This window comes from Macaca mulatta, chromosome 5 (assembly GCF_049350105.2).
Source record: "Macaca mulatta isolate MMU2019108-1 chromosome 5, T2T-MMU8v2.0, whole genome shotgun sequence".
Lineage (NCBI taxonomy): Eukaryota > Metazoa > Chordata > Mammalia > Primates > Cercopithecidae > Macaca > Macaca mulatta.
Window position 1 is genome coordinate 154,802,733 of NC_133410.1, and position 19,927 is coordinate 154,822,659.

The following is a 19,927-nucleotide window of genomic DNA, read 5'->3' on the forward strand; positions in this document are numbered from 1 at the left end:
TTTTTATGTATATAAAGCTTTCATCAATTCAGATTGATCTAACTTGATTTAGCTTAAATTACTGAGGGTCTATTGTTCTGTCAAGGCATGCAAGATGAAAGTTGCTTGCATATCACACCTGCAGTCTTGCCTTGGAGAGTTAGTATTTACACAGCTATGAAGTAATATATTCCTATGAGGAGCACAAGGCAGTGCTTCACAGTTTATTCACAATAGGAATTGTAGTAAAAGAGTCAGTTTTCCTTATAAATTAATAATACCCAATATAGAGAAGAGTGCTTGTAATTGTGATGGTTCATGTCCTACCTATTAAGATCACTATCTGAAAAGTCAATACACATTTTTGGCTACTACTTTGAGCTAGGCATTTTGTGAGGCACAGTAGGAAAACAGAAATGTTTACTGCACTGGAGGAGACAGCAATTTAAACTACGCAGAGGTTTTAGAAGACTTGAGGGACATGTTGTAAGGACACATCAAAGGAAGCAAGTCTGGCACTGGCTTGGGAAGACTTCATGGAGGAGGTGACATTTTTGTCAGGCTTCCAGGGGAAGAGGATTTCTATGCCAAGAAGACAGCAAAGACAAGAACACAAAGGTATGCAATTCTATACAGGGTAACTTGCTCATCAAAGAAACACCGGGGTTGGGAATGGCACTATAAAGTTTATCATTCCTATTTCTCAAAACTGAAATTCAGATCATCTACATTTTGTCCCTTCTGCTGCGTATGTTTTCCTTTTGGTCCTAAACCCTGCTGCAGAGAAAGTATCTCTCATAAAAAGGCAAGGGCTACCTCTAGATGTTAACATCATGGTGTGGTGGAGGTACTCACAGAAATGCCCAGGAGACTAGGACGTTTATGTATATGTAACGACAAACGATAGAACGGTGCTGCAATGAATCAAGAGACATCTAAAGACACTAGGAAAGCATCACAAGGCCATCTGAAATCAGACTAAAAATAAGCCACAGTTTCTTTTGTGATTTCTGAAACATTTCTTTGTTTAATCATATAATTATTTTCATCTTCCAGTCATCATAAATAATCCACTTTATTACTTAACCAATCCTTTTGAAAAAATTTGGTATTTAGCATAAACAAACACTGAACATTAGCTAGAGGTGTGTTAATTTTTAACAGAACAGGGAAGAATTTTTAAAAACCCACAAAAATTTTAATACTAAGAAAAAACATGAAAATACCAACATTATCACCCATTAAAAAATCAAATTTTGTAACAACCATTAAAAAAAATCCAGGTGGAAAAATGAGTAAACATAAATATAATCTAATGTATTTCTTTCATAAATACGTTTAGACAAAATAAATGCATAAAACAGATAGCTCTGCAGTGTATAAACGTAACAAAATACTTAAGCTCTGAATAATTAAATCCCAATAAGCATGAATTAAAAATAAATTTTGATTTTATTTTTTGTTCTTTATGAAAAAATATGCCAAGGAATTTGTGTTAAAAAAAAAAAGAAATTGGCATAAACATTATCACTAAAGCCACCAAAGTTCACTATGTAAAGATTATTTGAAAACAAAACACATTTTTTAAAGCAAAAGATAAAATGTTATCATAGCATTTTCAGTTGAATTTTATCCCATGATCACACCTACTATAGGTGTTAGACAATAGAGGTAGATAAGTTGGGGGCGGGGATCAGTATTCTAATGTTAGAGAGAAAGATTTTTATGATAGGGCAGATAGATGACAGAAAGACAGACATTTCCATTTGCTCCAAAATTCAAAGAAACTTGTAGGAACAAAACATAAGAGCCTTTCTGTGCTCCATAGGTAAACACAATTACCTAAGCAAAATGACTGTAGTTTTAGACACAAGTAAAATTCTTTATAACAGTGTATACTACAGCCTGGTTAGCACAGATTTTTGCAGGGTCTGGCATTAGCCTTAAAATTCACACTGAGAATAACTCACGTGAAATTTCTTTCAATGACATTGACAAAAGATGAGACCTGGTAGTAACAATAATATAAATTTACACTGTAGATAAACTTGGTTAAGTTTCTAAGGAATGATTTTTTGTTGTGGGCATAACAACAAAACAACAAAGAACAGCTGCTGAGGACATAGCACGGCCTCAGTGAGACCCAGGATGCCAATATTGTCTATCAAATCAAGACAGGACGTGTAAGAATTTGTGACAGGACGGCATGGAGGAAACACAGAAAAGTGTTCCTGTAGTTCTATACGTGGCTTCACTCTCTACTTCGGTCCAGTTACAGTTCTTGCAGTTACAGCAGAAGCAAATATTGGATACTCATTTGAAAGCTGCTGCCCAATTGGGAACTGATTTTACTTGATATTTTGGTTATTAAATGGTTTTGCATGTTCTTTTCATGTGGTGAGACAGAATGTGTATATGTAACATTTGTTTGCATCTATGACCTTTATATTTTCATTTATTCATAAGAGCAATACGATTTAACTTTTAAAAAATATTGCCAACATTTGTCAGATCTGCCAAGGAGATTTTCATTAATAAATTGTCTCGAATGCCTTAAGTGTGCTGAATTCCAGGATGGAACAGGCTGCTTTTGGCTAACAGGGGCAATCTGGAAAGTGCTCAGCACATCTGTGTAACAGGAAAAAAATTTTCGTCTGGGTTGTGGAATGTGAATAGAATCTACCATTAATTGTTGCTGCTTTCAAACTGATTGTAACATTTTTGTGCCTCATATTTGGCTATTATGAGTGTGTAAGTGTAAGAAAGAAATTATTGAATAAAGAGGAAGAACATATTAAGATATATTTTAAAGACCCTGAAAATCAAATCGCAGAGTTTAACTCAAAATTTCACATAATTTCACTCATCACTCAAACATTCAGGCCCTTTCTTTGAAGCAGCTTATAATAAATTTAAGACATATAACGCCACAGTCTCTCATAATGGGACTGAAGAATTTCTGTGTGGAAACTATTTGAAGGAATGTCTTTAAAAATGATGTCAAGGAATGCATATATCTTACGCTTTTCAGCATCTATTCGATCTATGACCCCCGCTGAGTTGATAAGGAAGAGGCATGTCACAGTCGTAGAAAAAAAGAATCACACAGTAAATCAAAGTATGCGTGAATAAGACTTTGGAAATTTTCACTGTCATCAGAAGGGCATTTTCTTGATGGTGTGACCTCATTTCAAACATTACAGTAACTATTATAGGGTTGTATTGCACAAAGGTGCTGCAGGGAAAGCATGTTTGCTTTTTGTCACTTACCATGACTGATTCCTACATTAGGAAAAAAAAAAAACCCCCAAATATTGTATCACCCCTGGCAGTAATCAACAAAGCATATTTTGGAAATAACGCTCTTGTCAAATACATTTTAAGGCACTTAAACAAGTATATCATATTTTTATGTAAAAAAATAAAATATGCATTGAGGCAACATTCACAAGTACAAGTCTTCAGAATTGCTAGTATGTACAATCCTGTACATATATACATTGCTACAGAAAGTCCATCTCCTTTGTTATACTGTTGGCCTTGTCAGCTTCACTCCCTACAAGGAAGGAAAACATGTTCAGAGTTGGACAGTATCCATGAGCAAAGTGAAAGCATCAATTAACACCAGATAATTTATGCTACTAGAAGGAAGAAGAGGCCCACCCAGATGGCATCATAAAACCAATAATCCAAACCTCTGGATACAAACAGATTTCCCTGCCCATTTCTCTGGCCAGCAGACTGTCATTTCCCCCTCCCGCACCTGGCCTGGCTACTCATATGGTTCCCCTGTGCACTAGACGGTAGCCTTGGGTCTCAATCAGTACTGTGTGCAAAGCAGAGGAGGCACTCATGGATACCTGGAGGATGGACTCTTGGTATTTATTTTAATGCCCAAATTTGATGGATAGATATTCCAAGCCTTCTGGATTATTCAAGTTAGCCAGTGGCCCCCTGGTTTGGAGTAGTTTCTACACAAAGGAAAAATGAACAACATTGTACAATTTAGTCTCCCTTTTGAAAATGCTTCTGTTAGTCTACAGAACAAATTCTAGAGCTTTTAAATGTTTGGAAGAAAAATTCACTCTGATTAATTTACTGTTCACTATGGCTATATAATATTGATGAGTATTAGGATTTTCAAATAATTTTCTTCGTTCTTTGTCAAAATTTTTATGTACAAATTCTGACTGACAATGTGCATACATACTGATAAACATAAGCCATAAATAGAAATAGAAAATTTCAAAGGGGATAAATAGTAAAAGAAAGAAAAAGGTAGTAAACTGCTCCACAACCAACTCTGAGTAGGAGGCTCAGAGGCTGGAGTGGTACCCAGTATAGAAGAGGAATCTTTTTTATGTTAACATTTTGTTAAATAACTGAATTAGTGAACATGTTGGATGGGCTCAACTTCTCAGGTAGGATCCTGGGAGCTGAGGACAAACCTTCTAAAAGTGATGTTACGCTTCTGTCTGGAGTGTCATCATGGTGTGGGAAAAGATTTTGGGGATCAAATAGCCCAGTGTTCAAGTCCTAACTCCAGCACTGGCTGAACTACCTCATGGTTTCAGGCCAGCTGCTCAACTCCCCGAGCCCATTTCCTAACCCGTAAAATGGAGAGAGCAAAGCCTGCAGTGAACATCACTGTAGATAATGATGAACAATGATGATAATAATTATGGCAGCTAGCTTTATCAAACACTCACCACGTAATCCTCTACAACCCTATGGTGTAGATATCATTAGTCAGCAGAAACTAAGCTACAGGATGCTCAGTAAAGTATGCCCCAGGTTACAGGATGAGAAGGCCAGCAGCCTGAGCTCTGAGCCCAGGGAGGCAGGCCCAAAATCCATCCTCTGAACCAGGTAGAGGATAGGATGTGCTTAGCACACACAGTGCTCAATAGGTGGTACTGTGGCCATCCCATTTTCAGGATATGAAGAACATGACACAGGGTCTTGTCATTGGATGTCTTTTCTTCCCACACATCTCCTGATAACAGTCACTACTTTGTGTAGAGAGCAAAATAAGTCCTGGTATGTCCAAGTCACTGGGAAGGAGCCAGTTCTATCGATGCTACTACATTATGTGCATCATCCAAACTTCTTGTGAATCACCTGGTTTACTTATTTTGGTTGATAATTTAGGAAATGAAATCCACAAAAATCTAATAAGTACAAGATTCTAAGTGTGGTGAAATTAACATTGCATGGACTTCTTTGCTAGTTAAAGTTTATTTTTTAATGCCCAAATGCAGTTTTGCTGTACAAATAGGTTATTATATGTCTGGAAAATTAAAAATAATGTAGGCAATCTGGATAATGCCAGGTTCTATCTTATTTGGAAAGGCATGTGAAGTAAGACACAGATGAAAGACTGAGTGAGGCAAAGATGGTATGCACCAGAGTGGAGCAGGTATCTATTTGGAGTATATTTACTGAACCTCTACTCCATATAATATGCCCTTCGATATGAATGAATTAAAAAGAGCTTGTAAAAACTGCATGTTAAGTACAACTGTCTTTTATAACAATTTAAGATCTTTAACCTTAACCCTCCTGTTCAGATTGGAATGGATCAGTGCACCATTATTATTGTATTGAAGTAAGAAAATATGTACTTGAAAACAAAGATATGCAAGCAAAATCTAAAGTGTATGAACAGTTCAGATTCAGGAACAGCACTTTAATCTCACTTGGATCCAAATAAGATCTTTCTGGTGACTCACCTTCTGCCTTGATACCATCCAAGACTTGATTGTTGGCACCAACACACTTCCCAGAAGGATCTGAGCTGGGTGGTAGATGAGCAAGGGCACGGATATTAAAGAGAGATGCTCATGGCCTGCAAACACGATCTTCAGCATCGGAATTCCTGTTGAACAAAGAAGACAGGAAACCTAAAGCAAATTCAGTCTGTCATCAAATTAAAGACATACTCCATCAAAATCAGAACTTTGGAATAGGTTATTACCATATTTCCCCATGTTTATTCACAGAACTGAAATGGGAAAGTCTGAAATGGGTCACCAAAACTTTACATCTTCCTTTCACTACATAAAGTTCTAACTAGAATAAGGTGGAAAAATGGTCAGTATTCAAGGGTACCAATAATTCTCACTGCAAATTAGAAGCTTATCTAACAAGGAGAGGAGAGCAGACTGTGTGTGATGGAGTTTCTTTAAGAAGGCTGAAAAATATTGGTGAGGGAGATGCTAAAAATGGATCTCTTCTTGCTTAACAGTGAGATAGCCTGTTAGCCTTTAGGGAGAACTGCCTGGTACCAGTTCAAAGTCCCAAAGCTTGCTTTTGAGAGTAAAAAAATATGGTAAGATAATGTATGGTATACACTGCTATAAGTAGGAGGGCATTTTAGTCAACCGAACCTTAATAAAGGATTTGTATGTTCCCTTTCGGCCAAGGATCTTAAAGTGCTTTACAATCATTAGGTAAGGCTCATACAGATTGGTCTATGGAAGATGAATACAAAAATTAGCCAGGCGTGGTGGCACACGCCTGTAGTCTCAGCTACGTGGGAGGCCGAGGCAGAAGAATCGCTTGAACCTGGGAGGCAGAGGTTGCAGTGAGCCGAGATCACATCACTGCACTCCAGCCTAGGTGACAGAGTGAGACCCTGTCTCAAAAAAAAAAAAAAAAAAAAAATTAGGGCTGAATGTTTAAACTCCACAGTGAATGTCTTAATGGAACTCAAATGAATACTACTTCATGAGTTTACTATCCTATTATACCAAGGGCTAGGTGTGTATATTTTATAAGCTGCTGCCTATAGTGCATAACTTTTGAACTTCTATAGCTAACACAATTCAGACACTAGCAGTCTATTATTACTAATTGCTTTAATGCAGCCACAGTCTTCAGAAGTGCTATGTATGTATCAGCTTTTTCAACTGAATAGCTTTAATAGCCTAGCTTTCTTGTTTCTCTGATAACAGCCTCTGAAAAGGACCCAAGCTCCTAACCGTGTACAATGATGGCACATAAATAACTTTTTATTAGAACACAACAAAGAAGGCTTAGCTTTTTCAATTATTTTTACCTTCTAATACATTTCAAACCTTTATGCAAAAATGTATTTCATGGTTGCTTTCTTTTTCACAGCCTCACATATCATTGCCATAAACTGAAAACACTTAACTCTTCCCAAACATAGTCTCTGAGAGCTTCTAAAGTACATGCTTAGATTTTTTGCAGTTTCTGTCTTTATAGCAATATAAAAAACGAAGGGCCTTTTTTTTTTTTTTAAAAAAATAAGCTTTAAAAATCTATTGCTGAAAAGCAGCATCTGATATTATAGTTTTGAAAAGCTGTTACAATGAGAAAATAAAATCTGAATACAACTTCTTCTGTTTCCAAGAAACATTATTCATTCCTTGGCCCAAAGAGGTGATGCTAAGACATTGGGGGATGGGAGTGGAGTAAATGTGAGGCTAAAGGGAGCAAGTGATAGAAGTATGATGATATTTTGTCCCTAAAAAGGACCAGAGCAGGACTTTCTGAGCCCAGATTCGAGGACTGACGCCAGATATGAGGCTGCTGGGCTAAACCACCTATGTTGTCTATTCTTAGCTAAGAATCTGGGCTCTGTGTCATTCATTCATCAGCAAGCTTAAGTGATCTCAGAAGGGAAGCCATAGAGACAGTCCCAGATGCTGCTGCTACAATAAGTAAACAAAAATTTTGATGAGGAAACTGAAGCACCTAGCGGTCAGGAAAATTTCTCAGTGGTAGGTTCTAAACTGCGACTCAGGCAACCTGAATTTCCAGTTCCCTGTATTAGGTAAGGTCAGTTCCAGATGCCATAGGCACTGCAGCTGCTGTGAAAAGGGAGAGGGCCTGGCATGCAGAACACTTTCAAGTCCAGCCATCCTTTCGGAACTCATTCTCCTTGAAGACCTCTCAGAAGCACTTCCAGGGGCAGTGTGGTGTCAAGCTCCACTGCTCCCCACGCCAGCACATCCCTGTGATTTCAAATGTGTCAAAAGCAACTGCTAGGGCTACCCCAATAGTGGCAAGGAAGCCATGATTCAAAGGCATAGCTTTGATCCTCAAGAAGCTTATGGTGGACAAATCATCTTTCCCTTCTTTGGACCCTAATGTCAAGTTTTAGGAAGTTCTCTTCCAGCCATTGCTGGTTCTTCAGCTCTTACCTCTCCCCTTCAAACACACCCTTCTGTTCACTGCTCTTGTGAGGAAGCTGGGACTCTTCAAACACCTGTCCTGGTCAGCTGCTCCTTGCAAGGGGCCCCAGAGGAAGGCTGGAGGAGGAGGAGGAATTTCTTTCCAGTCTGGGCTTCCTGCCAGGCCCCTTCACTGGCACAGGGGTACTTGGTTCCAGCCTATAACTCATCGTGCCCCTGAGGGCCACAGCACCAGCGGGGCAGTGCCCCTCCTCGGATGTCTGAGAACCCGCTCTGCTGCCTTTCTCCAAGCTTCTAGGTTCTGAGAATTCTAACTTCCTCCCCTTGTCCCCCAGCTCCAGCTACTTTCTGCATTTATTTGTCCTGTTCCCTCACTGTCGCCATTTCCCTTTTCAGCTTTCCAACACTATTTACAATACAATTCCCTGTATTCCAAGGGTGATTTCTGCTTTGCTGACTGACCCTGGTTGCCCTTTTCTTACTCTGCCTTGTATGACAGTCATTCCCTTTGCTTGAAAAAGAGAAGGGATCCAAGATCACTTGCAGCTGAGGCAGAAATTTGTCACATTAAATAGGAATTTCCCCCTATCATTTTATGTGCCTGCAATACCTTCTTGCTAGTCATTAATCAAATTTCCTATCTCTACCCCCACAAGTGAATAATGTTAAAAATATGTTTAAAAATATATCAGAGAAAAAAATAGCTCCCAAAGGTCACGGTCCAAGTCTCTTTCATGTATCCTCTCTATGCCGCTCTCACGTGGTGGATTCACAAGCCAGTCACTCGCCCGGGGGAGGCCCACTCCAGCGACTCCAGTCATATGTTACTTGTTTTAGAAAACTTTATTTTATTTCAGACAATGCACGTCTGAAAGATGTTAGAAGGCCCATATTGTAAATGGATTCTTTTTCTGACTAATTTCCACCAAAAGCATCTCCTCCATTGCTCTATGGACTTAAAATTTTCCTTACTTTTCAATCATTCAATGATCTACTTTCCTTTTCAATTATTAGAGTTTCTTCTAAATCTATTTATCTCAACCTTTTCTTTCCTTACTTTCTTTCAACCTCTCCCCTGCTTCCCCTCCCTGCAATCCCAAGCATCTACTTGGTACATCTTCAGTTTCTCCAAGGTCAGAATAGAAAGAGAAGTTGGGATAAACAGAGTGAGAGTTAACACTTTCCATGTTCGAGGTTCCATGCTATGGTGGCAATCATTTGGAAGTGGTGAACTCAATATCTCTTCTCTAAGGCATCTTTGCTGTTAGCAGCACTATCTGGACAACAACTGGAAACTTGGGGGTCATCTCAATTGTTGAGAGAGGTTGAGAACCTGCTAAAAGCCACTGCACTTGCCATACTGTGATTTCTGTCAGCTGGCCAAGAATTCGGCAACATTTGCTCTTCATGTCAAATCAGAGAAAATCAGCTGCATCTCTTATTCCAGAAACCTATGTAATGCACCACTCTTTTGTCCTCATCACTCACTCGCTTACTAATTCACTTGCTTACTTATTCATTCAATTAGAACTCATGTAACTGATCAAGTACTCTGTAGAAGGGCTAGACATACTGGGAAGCAGGATTTGACCTAACCCTGCATTTCCATAACTTACTGGGCACATGGGTGACCACTCACACCTCCATTCCCCTCACCTTTGTTTAAGAGCACCTCTTCCACAGTCTCAAACCAGTCTCTCTGCCTTTAGAGTTGTCCTGTCCAAGCCATTTTCTACTCTGTGACCAGAGTGAACATTCTAAAGTGCAAATCTGATCGTGTCACATCACGCAGAAGTGTATCACACAGGAGATATCCCTAAACTGTGGCACAAGAGCATGAGAGGACTTCTTGACCTGCCCCAAACTTTTACTATTTTCACTCTAAATCTCACTACTTCTCTGCTCTTTTACCTGGGCGCTCCAGCCATGATGGGCACCTTGTGGTCCTCTCACCCATCCTTGGCCACGTGCCATTCTCTATCTTGCCCCTAGGCCTTTGCACCTGAGCTCCTTCTGCCTAGGATGCTCATCATCCATTCATGACCCACCCAACTCCTCTGTATCCTTTAGCCCTCAGTTCTTAGGTTGCCTCCTCTTGGAAGCCATCCTCAAAGTCCCAAGGTGGCCTTTAGATCCTTTCTACTCCATGCTGACCTATGCCAGGACATTCCAACCTCACCTTCACTACCCTTATTATCATTGCCTCCTTCTCGTGCATTTCCTTTACCAAGCTGTAAGCTTCTTAGGGTCAGCAATGGTTTCTTCTCATCATTGAGCATATGGTAGGTGGTCAAAAGGAGTGTGCTGAATGAATAAACTTGTATTTTTCCAGATTCTGTCATAAAGTTATTGTGCAGACTATCACTCCACTTTTACTACATTTGTTAATTAGAAAAAACAATAGTGATAATTAAAACACCCAAACAAACTTACTAGAAAGAGTTTTCCTTTTAAAGTAAAATTTAAATATAGGACTCTTTTCATCTTCCTATCACTGCAGTAATATAAATGAAGCAAATTAATTTTAATGCTCCCAGGTACTGATTCTGTGTCACCATGGTTGACAGGATTCAACTAGACTTTATGAGATGGCATTTGACTTTATGGAAGTGAACACTATGCGCGCATTTACAATTTTACAGGGACTTTAAGCTGTCATGCTGAAAAATGTTTATAAAACATTAATCAAAAAATGCCTCTTTAATACAATGCATTGTCTGAAAGATGTTAGAAGGCACATATTGTAAATGGATTCTTTTTCTGACTAAAGTAATTTCCACCAAAAGCATTTCCCCATTGCTCTACAAGTACACTGTGTGGATAGATAAAGAGCACTTTCTCAGCACATTACTACCTGATCCAAACACTTGGGAAATCACTAATGTACAGCATGCCATATTTCCATGTCACACATGACACATTTGTCTAAAATTATCCAACAGAGTTTGACACTGCAGCATATTCCATAAGCAGAGCTTTCAACTGACATCTGCCAAGTAGGAACTTCAAGTAAGAGCTTTTTTCTTCTAACAAGCAAGTAAGGATTTTCTTTTATCCTATACCCAGGATGGAAAGGATAAAACAATATGTATAAGAACAAGTTTTTTTCCTATTTTAAATATGTTTATTTTATGTTCTCTGAATTAAAAAATTCCCTTTGTATCAGTGTTCAAGCTTCAATAATAACTACTTTCTATTGGATGGACAGTTTTTTATTTTTCCTTGAGAAACAGACATTTTTCTTCTTAGATTAAATACGGACTTTTATTTAACTTCCACTGAAGCTACTCTATTGTTCACAATATAAAAATGATCTACTTTACATTATTGTTCAGAGTTTACTTACTTGTGTAGGTGTACTATATTCCTACCATTCATTCATTCATTCATTCATTCATTAACAAAATACTTTTTGGGCTTCTGCTATATGTGAGTTACTGGTCTAGGCGGTAGGGATATCAGGATAATAACCCAGAAAAGGTGCCTGCTTTCTTGGGTACTGCCTTCTCACAGCATTTGTCTCGACCATGTTGGCTTTATACAATTAGAGGGGTGAGTTCCAGCCCCTCACAGTCCTCTGCAACTCCTACTGTCACTAGCTTACCTGCTTTCTACAACCGAAAGTTTGGGGATCATCTTTGACAAATTCTATTTGTCTTTCCACCTCTACATTAAGTTACCAAATTCTATAGATTTTTTTCCCTCATTTACCACTCCTTTTTCTCCTCAGTTTTCACTGCCATCTTCCTAATTCAGCTCCTCATAAAATTAAGCCAAGATTACACTTACAGCCTTCTGACATAACTCCTTGTCTTCAGACTCTTCCCTCATCAATCCTACAAATCACAGCCAGATTAATCTTCCCCAAATCCACATTCATTAAAGCCAGTACCCTGCCCAAGAACTCCAATGACTTTCCAGTGCCCATTCATCAAATCCTCTACTTATTCGACTTTAGTAAAAAACAAACACTACTACCACCATTATGTAAGCACTACTGCATGCCAAGGGCTCTGCCTGCATCATCTCCTTTAAGCCTTACAACAGCCCTAGGAAGTAGGTGGCAATTTTTCCAATAAAAAAATGAGGCCGGGCGCGGTGGCTCAAGCCTGTAATCCCAGCACTTTGGGAGGCCGAGACGGGCGGATCACGAGGTCAGGAGATCGAGACCATCCTGGCTAACACGGTGAAACCCCGTCTCTACTAAAAAAATACAAAAAACTAGCCGGGCGAGGTGGCAGGCGCCTGTAGTCCCAGCTACTTGGGAGGCTGAGGCAGGAGAATGGCGTGAACCCGGGAGGCGGAGCTTGCAGTGAGCTGAGATCCGGCCACTGCATTCCAGTCTGGGCGGCAGAGCGAGACTCCGTCTCAAAAAAAAAAAAAAAAAAAAAAAAAAAAAAAATGAGTAAACTGAGGTTTAGAGCAGTTCAGTACCTTGCCTAATGGCCTACACTGGTATGCAGTGGAGGCAGAACTGGACCCCAGTGTGTTTGCCTTTAATCTCCAAGCTGTGTTAACTCCATTAAACCAAACTTTCACTTGCCAATTGCTGTCACTGGCTCAGGGCTGGCACTTTTTAATCTTTGTTAAAGCTGAGTCCTGCCTGGATATTGTCATTTTTCTCCATATACCTAAATCCTTTGGGGTCACCAAGGCTCAGTCTTATATTTTCCTCCATGATGAAGGTGGCTTTCCTATTGATTTCTTCATTCTTCTGAAGAATGAAGGCACTCGTTCTAGATGCATCACATAATTTAGCCTTTGATGATGTTGTCATTATTTTCTTGTGTGTAGGTTTTGATTTTTCCTGAACATAGGCAAAATACTATATTTTTATTGTAATTTCCTGCAACGTTTAAGCACAGGGCTGGTGCTCAATACACAAATAATTGGTTATTTATGAATAGGTGCTAAAGTAATGTTTCCTATGTTGAAAAAGACAGATAGGATTTAGAACAAATACTAGTTGCTTCACTAGACTTTAAAGACAATGCATTCACATATCCCTCTGGGAGAGGATTATATTTCACAGGGCAAAAATACATTTGATATGGCAGGAAGGAAAGAAACTGGACTGACCAAGGAACACAAAATTCAAAATGAGCACTGAAGTATGGAGTAAGCAAGAAAGTATATTGAAAAACACCCGTTGTGTCTTTTGAAGTCTAATATTACATTTGCTTTCCCACTTAGCACGAGATCGTATACTCCAATCACCTGGATCATTTTTTGTCTTTCAAAGATTAATTTGCCTGAATTTACATGACTTGTTTTCCATTTAAATGCTTTCTCAGGCTTTTCACTGGGTTCTGGAGAGAGCTGCTGGCAAATCTGGAATCCAGTTGCTTCTCTCTTCAGTTGTCATGGTGATTTCTCACTTTTGTTTAGTTTGTTCTTAGTTAGAAACATCCATAAGTTTACCATCCAAATGTCCTAACACTGTTATTTGAATTCTATTTCTTCCTCTTTAGTGAATCTTTCAGAAAAGCTCATGTTTGCCTTTAAAATTCATTGGTATAGATGGTCCCTTTAAGCATAGTGTAATCCAGGAGGGGAGTTGCTACTGAGGAACACAGCCATTCTTCAGACATCACCAAATGCCAATCTCTTTGCCCCCTACCCACCCCACATGCCTGTGCACATGGACACACACACGCACACATGCACACACATACACAGACTTTCCCTTCAGAGACAAAATAGTCACAGAAAGTCAAACTCACAGCCACTGATTTATCTCAAATAACTAAACAAAAGGGCAATTACACATTTTTCAGAGTATGAAATGATGCATTGATAAGGTAAAACAAGGCCTTTGGAATTTGGTTAGAAAAGGCTTTCAGTTAGGACTATCCTAAAGCAAGCTAATTTCTAGTAAGAATAGCTGTGTTCCAAGCAGAGATTTATCATTGATTATATCCAGTAGTGTGCCTGAGGCTGAATAGTGTAGCAGTTAAGAAGCCTGGTGCAGAAGTGGGAGAGCCCTGGGTTTGGATCTCATGTTCACCATTTACCACCTGTGTGACCTTGGTTGGGCAAGTTATTATTTAATCTGTTTTTACATGTATGAAATGCACCACTTTGTCAGTTTTTGGATTTTTAAAAAATAAAGAATAAAATAATATACAATGTCTGGTATATAGCAAGTGTTCATCCATTATGTGCCGGACACTCTTCTCGGTGCAGTGAATACATCAAAATTCCCTGTCCTCATGGGAGCTTACATTCTTACTCATTTAATAGGGAGACAAGACAGACTGTACCATGCCAAAGTTAGGCAAAGAGCAATTCCACCCAATACCAAGATCATCACACAGGGCAGTGGGAAAATGCAGCACTGTCAAATGAAAAAAGACGTTAGATAAAATGAATTCAGTGAGCAGTTTGGTTATTTTAATTTTCTCTCCCTTTTAGAGGGTGTCAAAAGAAAGGTCACCTCCTTTCAGGTCGGTGGGTATGACTTGCCTGTGAGATCAGTCTGGTGCTGCCCCTACACTAGCCTACAATGTGGTTCTTTGGACCAGGTGGGTTTAGTCTGCACAGCCCCCAGAATTCTGTTCTGTTCATAATCTGGCTATCCTAGGACTTTCCCTAAACCCATTCTGGAACCTTCCAAAGGCTGGCAACTCAACTTTCTGCAGAGTCCCCCAGGAAGGGGGAAAAGATCACAGATCACGTGACCTGCTCTCATTGCCCCCAGCTGAGTGACTGGTCCTTTGCTCAAATTCTCTATGGTATTTTAATACGCAGATTGTTCTGCCTTACCCTTGCCAGTGGTTTATGTTTTACTTGCTTCCCTGTTTTTGTGTGTGTTACTCCATTTTTAACTAAAAACTGCCAAATTATTTGGTAGGACCCCAGCACAGCATCGGAACCTCTACTGTTGCTTTATGAGACACATAAGAGAACATTTTTATCCTTTTTATACAAAGAATCATATCCAAAATGAGGTGCGGCTAAATGATACATGCAAATTGGAGCTCTTTAATGATTTTCTCAGCGTCCTAGGGTTGGGTTCACCGAATCTACTTAGATTTAGGATTTCCAAATTGCTAAATAGAAAGCCAACAGCAGCACCTCTGGGATGTCTGACAAACCCCCTTTGCTTGAGTTCTGGCAGGAAAACAGGACAATCTTGCACCAGTTTATCTCATATGTATCAATGGAATTTTAGTTTCCAACCTCTGAAGCCTGAAAAGTGTCTTAGGGTTATCTCTGTGGGTGGCATATGAGGGAAAGGAACATGTTGAAATCCACACAGGACGTGTCAACCAAACATGCTGCACAAACTGGACCCAAACCTTCTCTTTGCTACCCATTAGGAAACTGCTTTCCTGTCGAGCCTTCCTATTGCTCTCCTGCCCCCCTTCCTGTCTACAATTAAAAAGACTGGAAGCTCACACTTCTTTTCTGATGTAGTCAGGAGCTATTCAGCTATGTTAAATAGATGTTTATGTAAAACTTTCCTAAGAGACTTGGCCTTCCCTCATATTTCAAAACCAGAATTCCAAAATATTCCTCTATCCAAAAAGAGGAATGAGGCCTGGAAAAGGAGGAAAATTAACAAAGATAGGTCATAAACTTGATATCTAAGGCCATTATTAAAAGGAATGATCTTTCCAGTAATCTAAGTCCTTTAGAAAAAAGAGAGCATTATTCATATTCTAGTCTTCCAGCAGTCACACCTTACACAGGACTTCAGAAGCCATTATCCAGAGTTCACAGATATTTTGGATTTTCATTTGTTATGGGTGAGGCAGAATACTGACTGTAGCCAATACTTACACAGTACTTATTATGTGCCAGGCACTGTTCTGAGAGTGTACAAGCATCACCTCATCCACTCCTCACATCCATGATGAGTGAAACTACCACTGTTATCCTCACTTTTCAGAGAAGGAAATTGAGGCAGCAGGTAAATAGAAATTTGCTCAAAGCCATACACAGTTAGCAACAGGACATAGCTGGGGTGTGAATATAGACAGACTGGCTCCAGAGTTGGTGTTCCTCTGCATGCTATGTGCCTGAAATGCTGGAAAAGAATTTGTCAGGGTACTTAGGAACCCTAAAAAAGTGGTGCAAGGGGTGCTTTTCAATAAGATAGAACAATGGAGGGTAAAATGTAAGGAAAATAATAGTTACACAAGAAAAGTCTGAAAGCAAGAGCGATACCCCTTTCAATAAAGATGCTTATTACTAGGCAGGCTTTTATTTGCTCTGAATAAAGGTTGGTTGATGACCATTTTTAGATCATTAGGAAAATTAAAAATTGTGTTTTATTCTTCAATTACCCAGGCTGTAACCCCATCACTTTGCTGAAAGTTTTATGTAAATAAAGATGCAAGAAGAGACCAAAATGAGCAGCTGGTGTTACTTCTGTTTTGAAACAGGTATGTTCTGATTGGAAAAGATGTTTAATGAATGACCTGAGCCGACTCACCAGATGCTGACAATGAAAGATTTAACTCTACCAATTGGAGGTTTCTGCCTCAGAAGATGAGGTACACCCTCACCTGTCTGACAGCATTGTAGGAGTAATTAGCAAACAGGGAATTCAAGAGTGAATTAAAGAACTGAGCCATGAAGGCTTCGTTCAAATACTGGCTGTGTCTTCCAGGAGGGGTCACCACGTTTATGGAGACAAACTTAGCAGGAAGTAGTGAGATTACTTTTTCCTTTTCTAGGCTGTGAATGAAGAGTTGTTTAGTCTTCTAAAGAGACAATCTGGCTAATGTTCATACTCACAGGATGTGAAAACATCAAAAATAGAATAAGAATTTCATTATGACAAAAATAATGCAAGGTCAAAAGAATATATTTAACATAGTCACCAACACAGAACTGGCCCCTTCTGACTGGCTCTGGAACTGTTGTCCAATTTTACAGAGTATTTTAGATGTATTTTTATATAAATGAAGAAAAACACTTGAACCTATTGGGTCTGATGCAAAGAGAAGCTGGATGGTGTGACATGAGCTTTCGTTGACTCTGCCACTGCCCCACAACCTAGATGTAGTTTTACCTAAAAGGCTGCATTGATAATTTCATCTTTAGACATTGGAACTTTCAGAAGGCTTCCAAATATTAGTTAAAAAGTAAATGTGAGTAGGCTGTGACCCAAATGCACATTAACAATTTTTAATATACATTTTGTTTTGCTTTGTCAACATGACCTTTAATTACCTGCCAGCGGTAATCTTCCTTTTCATGGTACTGTGTTTATGTTGAACAAAAGCCTCAGAAGAGATTTCTTCTGACATAAAAGAACAAGGCAGTTTTGATTTGGGAATTAAAAACCAGACTTATTTGTTCTTAGATCCATGTCGCTTAAAAAGGTTGACTCAGGTTTCTGTGGTTTATCTAACCTAGATGATGTCCTGATAATCTACTCTTGGCCTTTATTTATTCTCAATAATTATAAACACTTGGCAGTTAGGACCTCATTTAGAAGACTTCTAGGCAGAAGAAATTTAAAAAACCCTGGAAGTCACTTCTGAAAATAATGATGCTTTTCTATTCTCCTCTGTTTTCTCTTCTGAATATTTAACATATCTAATTATGGCACAACTAATTCTGGTGTTCAGAATTAGTACATGAATGGTCAGTTTTGGTAACCAATGGGTAGGTATAACCCATCTCACATTCTTTTTGGAACCTAGGCGAGCACAGATGCATACAGAGTAAACGAGTCTAAATGCAGTGGTTCTCAGCTTCCGCCACACATTACAATCACCTGGGTAGCTTCCAAAAACTATGCTGCCTGGGCCTATCCTGATAGATTGAGTTAATAGGTGTTGGGGAGGGTCCTGACATCACCAGTACCACACAGCTCCCAGGTGATTCTAATGTGAGCCAGGTTAAAGAGCCAGGTCTGGTATTGCGGTGGAGTCAGAGGACTCTGGAGGCAGACAATTCAGCCATGGTGCGCTGGCTCTGTTATGTATGTGAACCGGGGTGAGTAATTTGACCTCTCTAAGGCTGGGTTTTCTAGTTTGGACAATCACAGCTATTGTGCAGGGCTATTGTAAAGATTACATGCATTAATGAGGCAAATTAAGTGCCTAATGCAGTGCCCAGCACATGGGAGGTACCATATAACTGCCAGACTCTTCTCATACTTCCAAGTGTCTTCACATCTACTTTCTGAGTTAATGTTCACTTCAACCTTGTGGGATAGGAGAAGAATACAGACTTGCAAGTTTGGGTGTCTACAGGTTTGGCTAATTTAGACTTTCATATCATTTCATTATTAAAATAATTTCATATCCTCTCTGTCCTCTGGAGAATCTCAGGTCCTCAGTTCATGGAGCTGTTTTCTTTACACACTCCCTTAGTGATCTCATCCAATCTGATAGCCTAAAATAACATCCATAGGCTGCAAACTTCAGCCTGGATCAGGATTCCAGACTCTACTGGATGTCAAAAAGACATATCAAACTTCACATGTGCAAAATCCAAACTCTTGATCTGTTCCCACATGACTTTCAACCGCTAACATCTGCTCCTCTGCAGTCTTCCCTAAGCCAGTAAGTGGATCCTTACACCCCTCAGGCCAAACATCTTGAATTCCTTTCTTTTACCTACATATCCAATCCACCAGCAATTCCTATTAGTTCTGTGTTCAAAATATATCTCAAATCCAAAGCCTCTCAACTCTTCCACACCTATTACCTTTGACCAAACCACCCTATACTCTTGTCTGGATAAAAGCCTCTTTCTTGAGTCTTCCTTTCTCACTGCTACACCCTCCCACCAAACCCCAGTCTACTTTTAACACAGCAACCGTAGGGATCCTTTCAAAGTAGAAGTGAGATATTGTCCCTCATCAATTCAAAACCCCCAATGGCTTCCCCTCTCATTCTGAGTAAGAGGCAAGTCCCTACAATGGCCAATAAGGCCTAACACAACATTACTTGCCCCTCTACCATTACCATTCCCTGGTCTCCTGTCTGTCTCACTCATTCTGCTCCCAAGGTGAGCGTCTTCCTCCTTCTTCCAACATGCCAAATGCACTGTTGCCTCGGGTCTTTGCCTTCACTGTTCCTTCTCGTTGGAATCTCCTTCCCCAAAATATCCACAGGCTTGCTCCCTATTTCCCTCAGGTGTTTTGACCCAATGTGCCCTTTACGGCTGAAACCTTCTCATCTCCACCCTGGCACTCCTTATTCTCCTTTTTGGTTTTCTTTTTCTCCATTGCTTACCACCATCTGATGTGCTGTATATTCAAGTGTCTGCTTATTCCCATTAGAAATTTTGGAAGCTAGATGAGGGCAAGAACTTTTTTGGTGTTTTGTTCACTGCAGTCCCCCTACAGCCTAGAGCAGGGCACGTAGTAGGTACCAAATAAATACTTGCTGAATGAATGAATGATTGAATGGATGGATGAATAGATTATGTTTTAAAAGCATCTTTTCACTGGCACTGTAGAGAGCAAACTTGTAGCAAAGGCAGCCCTGGGAAGTGTCACAGCTACAATTTCATTAACATGCTCAGCTTCAGTACAGATGACATTCCAAATCAGCTGGCTTCCTGGGGCCCAGGAATCTTTTGCGTTGCGTCCAATTTTGTATCTCCTTCTGCCCCCAGGGTAACTTGTCAAAAACCTACTGGGTACCCCATAGCTTGAAAAAGTGGGTAGCTAACTTTAATTTCTGGCTGGAGTTGTTTGGATGGGGCTGTAAATGGGGACATAAGGGGAAACTGTTACCCTTGCTTTGCAGCTGTAGGCTCATGTATTCTTTACTATAAAGAAGCATGGAGCGGGCTGTCATTAAAGACACTCAACC

General features: G+C 39.6%; 1 protein-coding gene across 4 annotated transcripts in view; it reads right to left on the minus strand.

Moving 5' to 3' along the window:
* Positions 1 to 974: 974 nt before the first annotated feature.
* Positions 975 to 19,927, minus strand: part of SLC10A7 (solute carrier family 10 member 7) — a 256,440-nt gene continuing 237,487 nt past the window's right edge. For 2 of the 4 annotated variants that reach the window (XM_078002306.1, XM_001098117.5), the window contains 3 exons: positions 5,712 to 5,857; positions 3,840 to 3,950; positions 975 to 3,535 (listed from right to left, as the gene is read on the minus strand). In XM_078002306.1, coding sequence (XP_077858432.1) covers positions 3,867 to 3,950; positions 5,712 to 5,857 — 230 coding nt within the window. In that variant the 3' untranslated portion in view covers positions 975 to 3,535; positions 3,840 to 3,866. The remainder of the gene's footprint in view (positions 3,536 to 3,839; positions 3,951 to 5,711; positions 5,858 to 19,927) is intronic. The other 2 variants (XM_078002307.1, XM_015139308.3) reach the window with 1 other exon arrangement.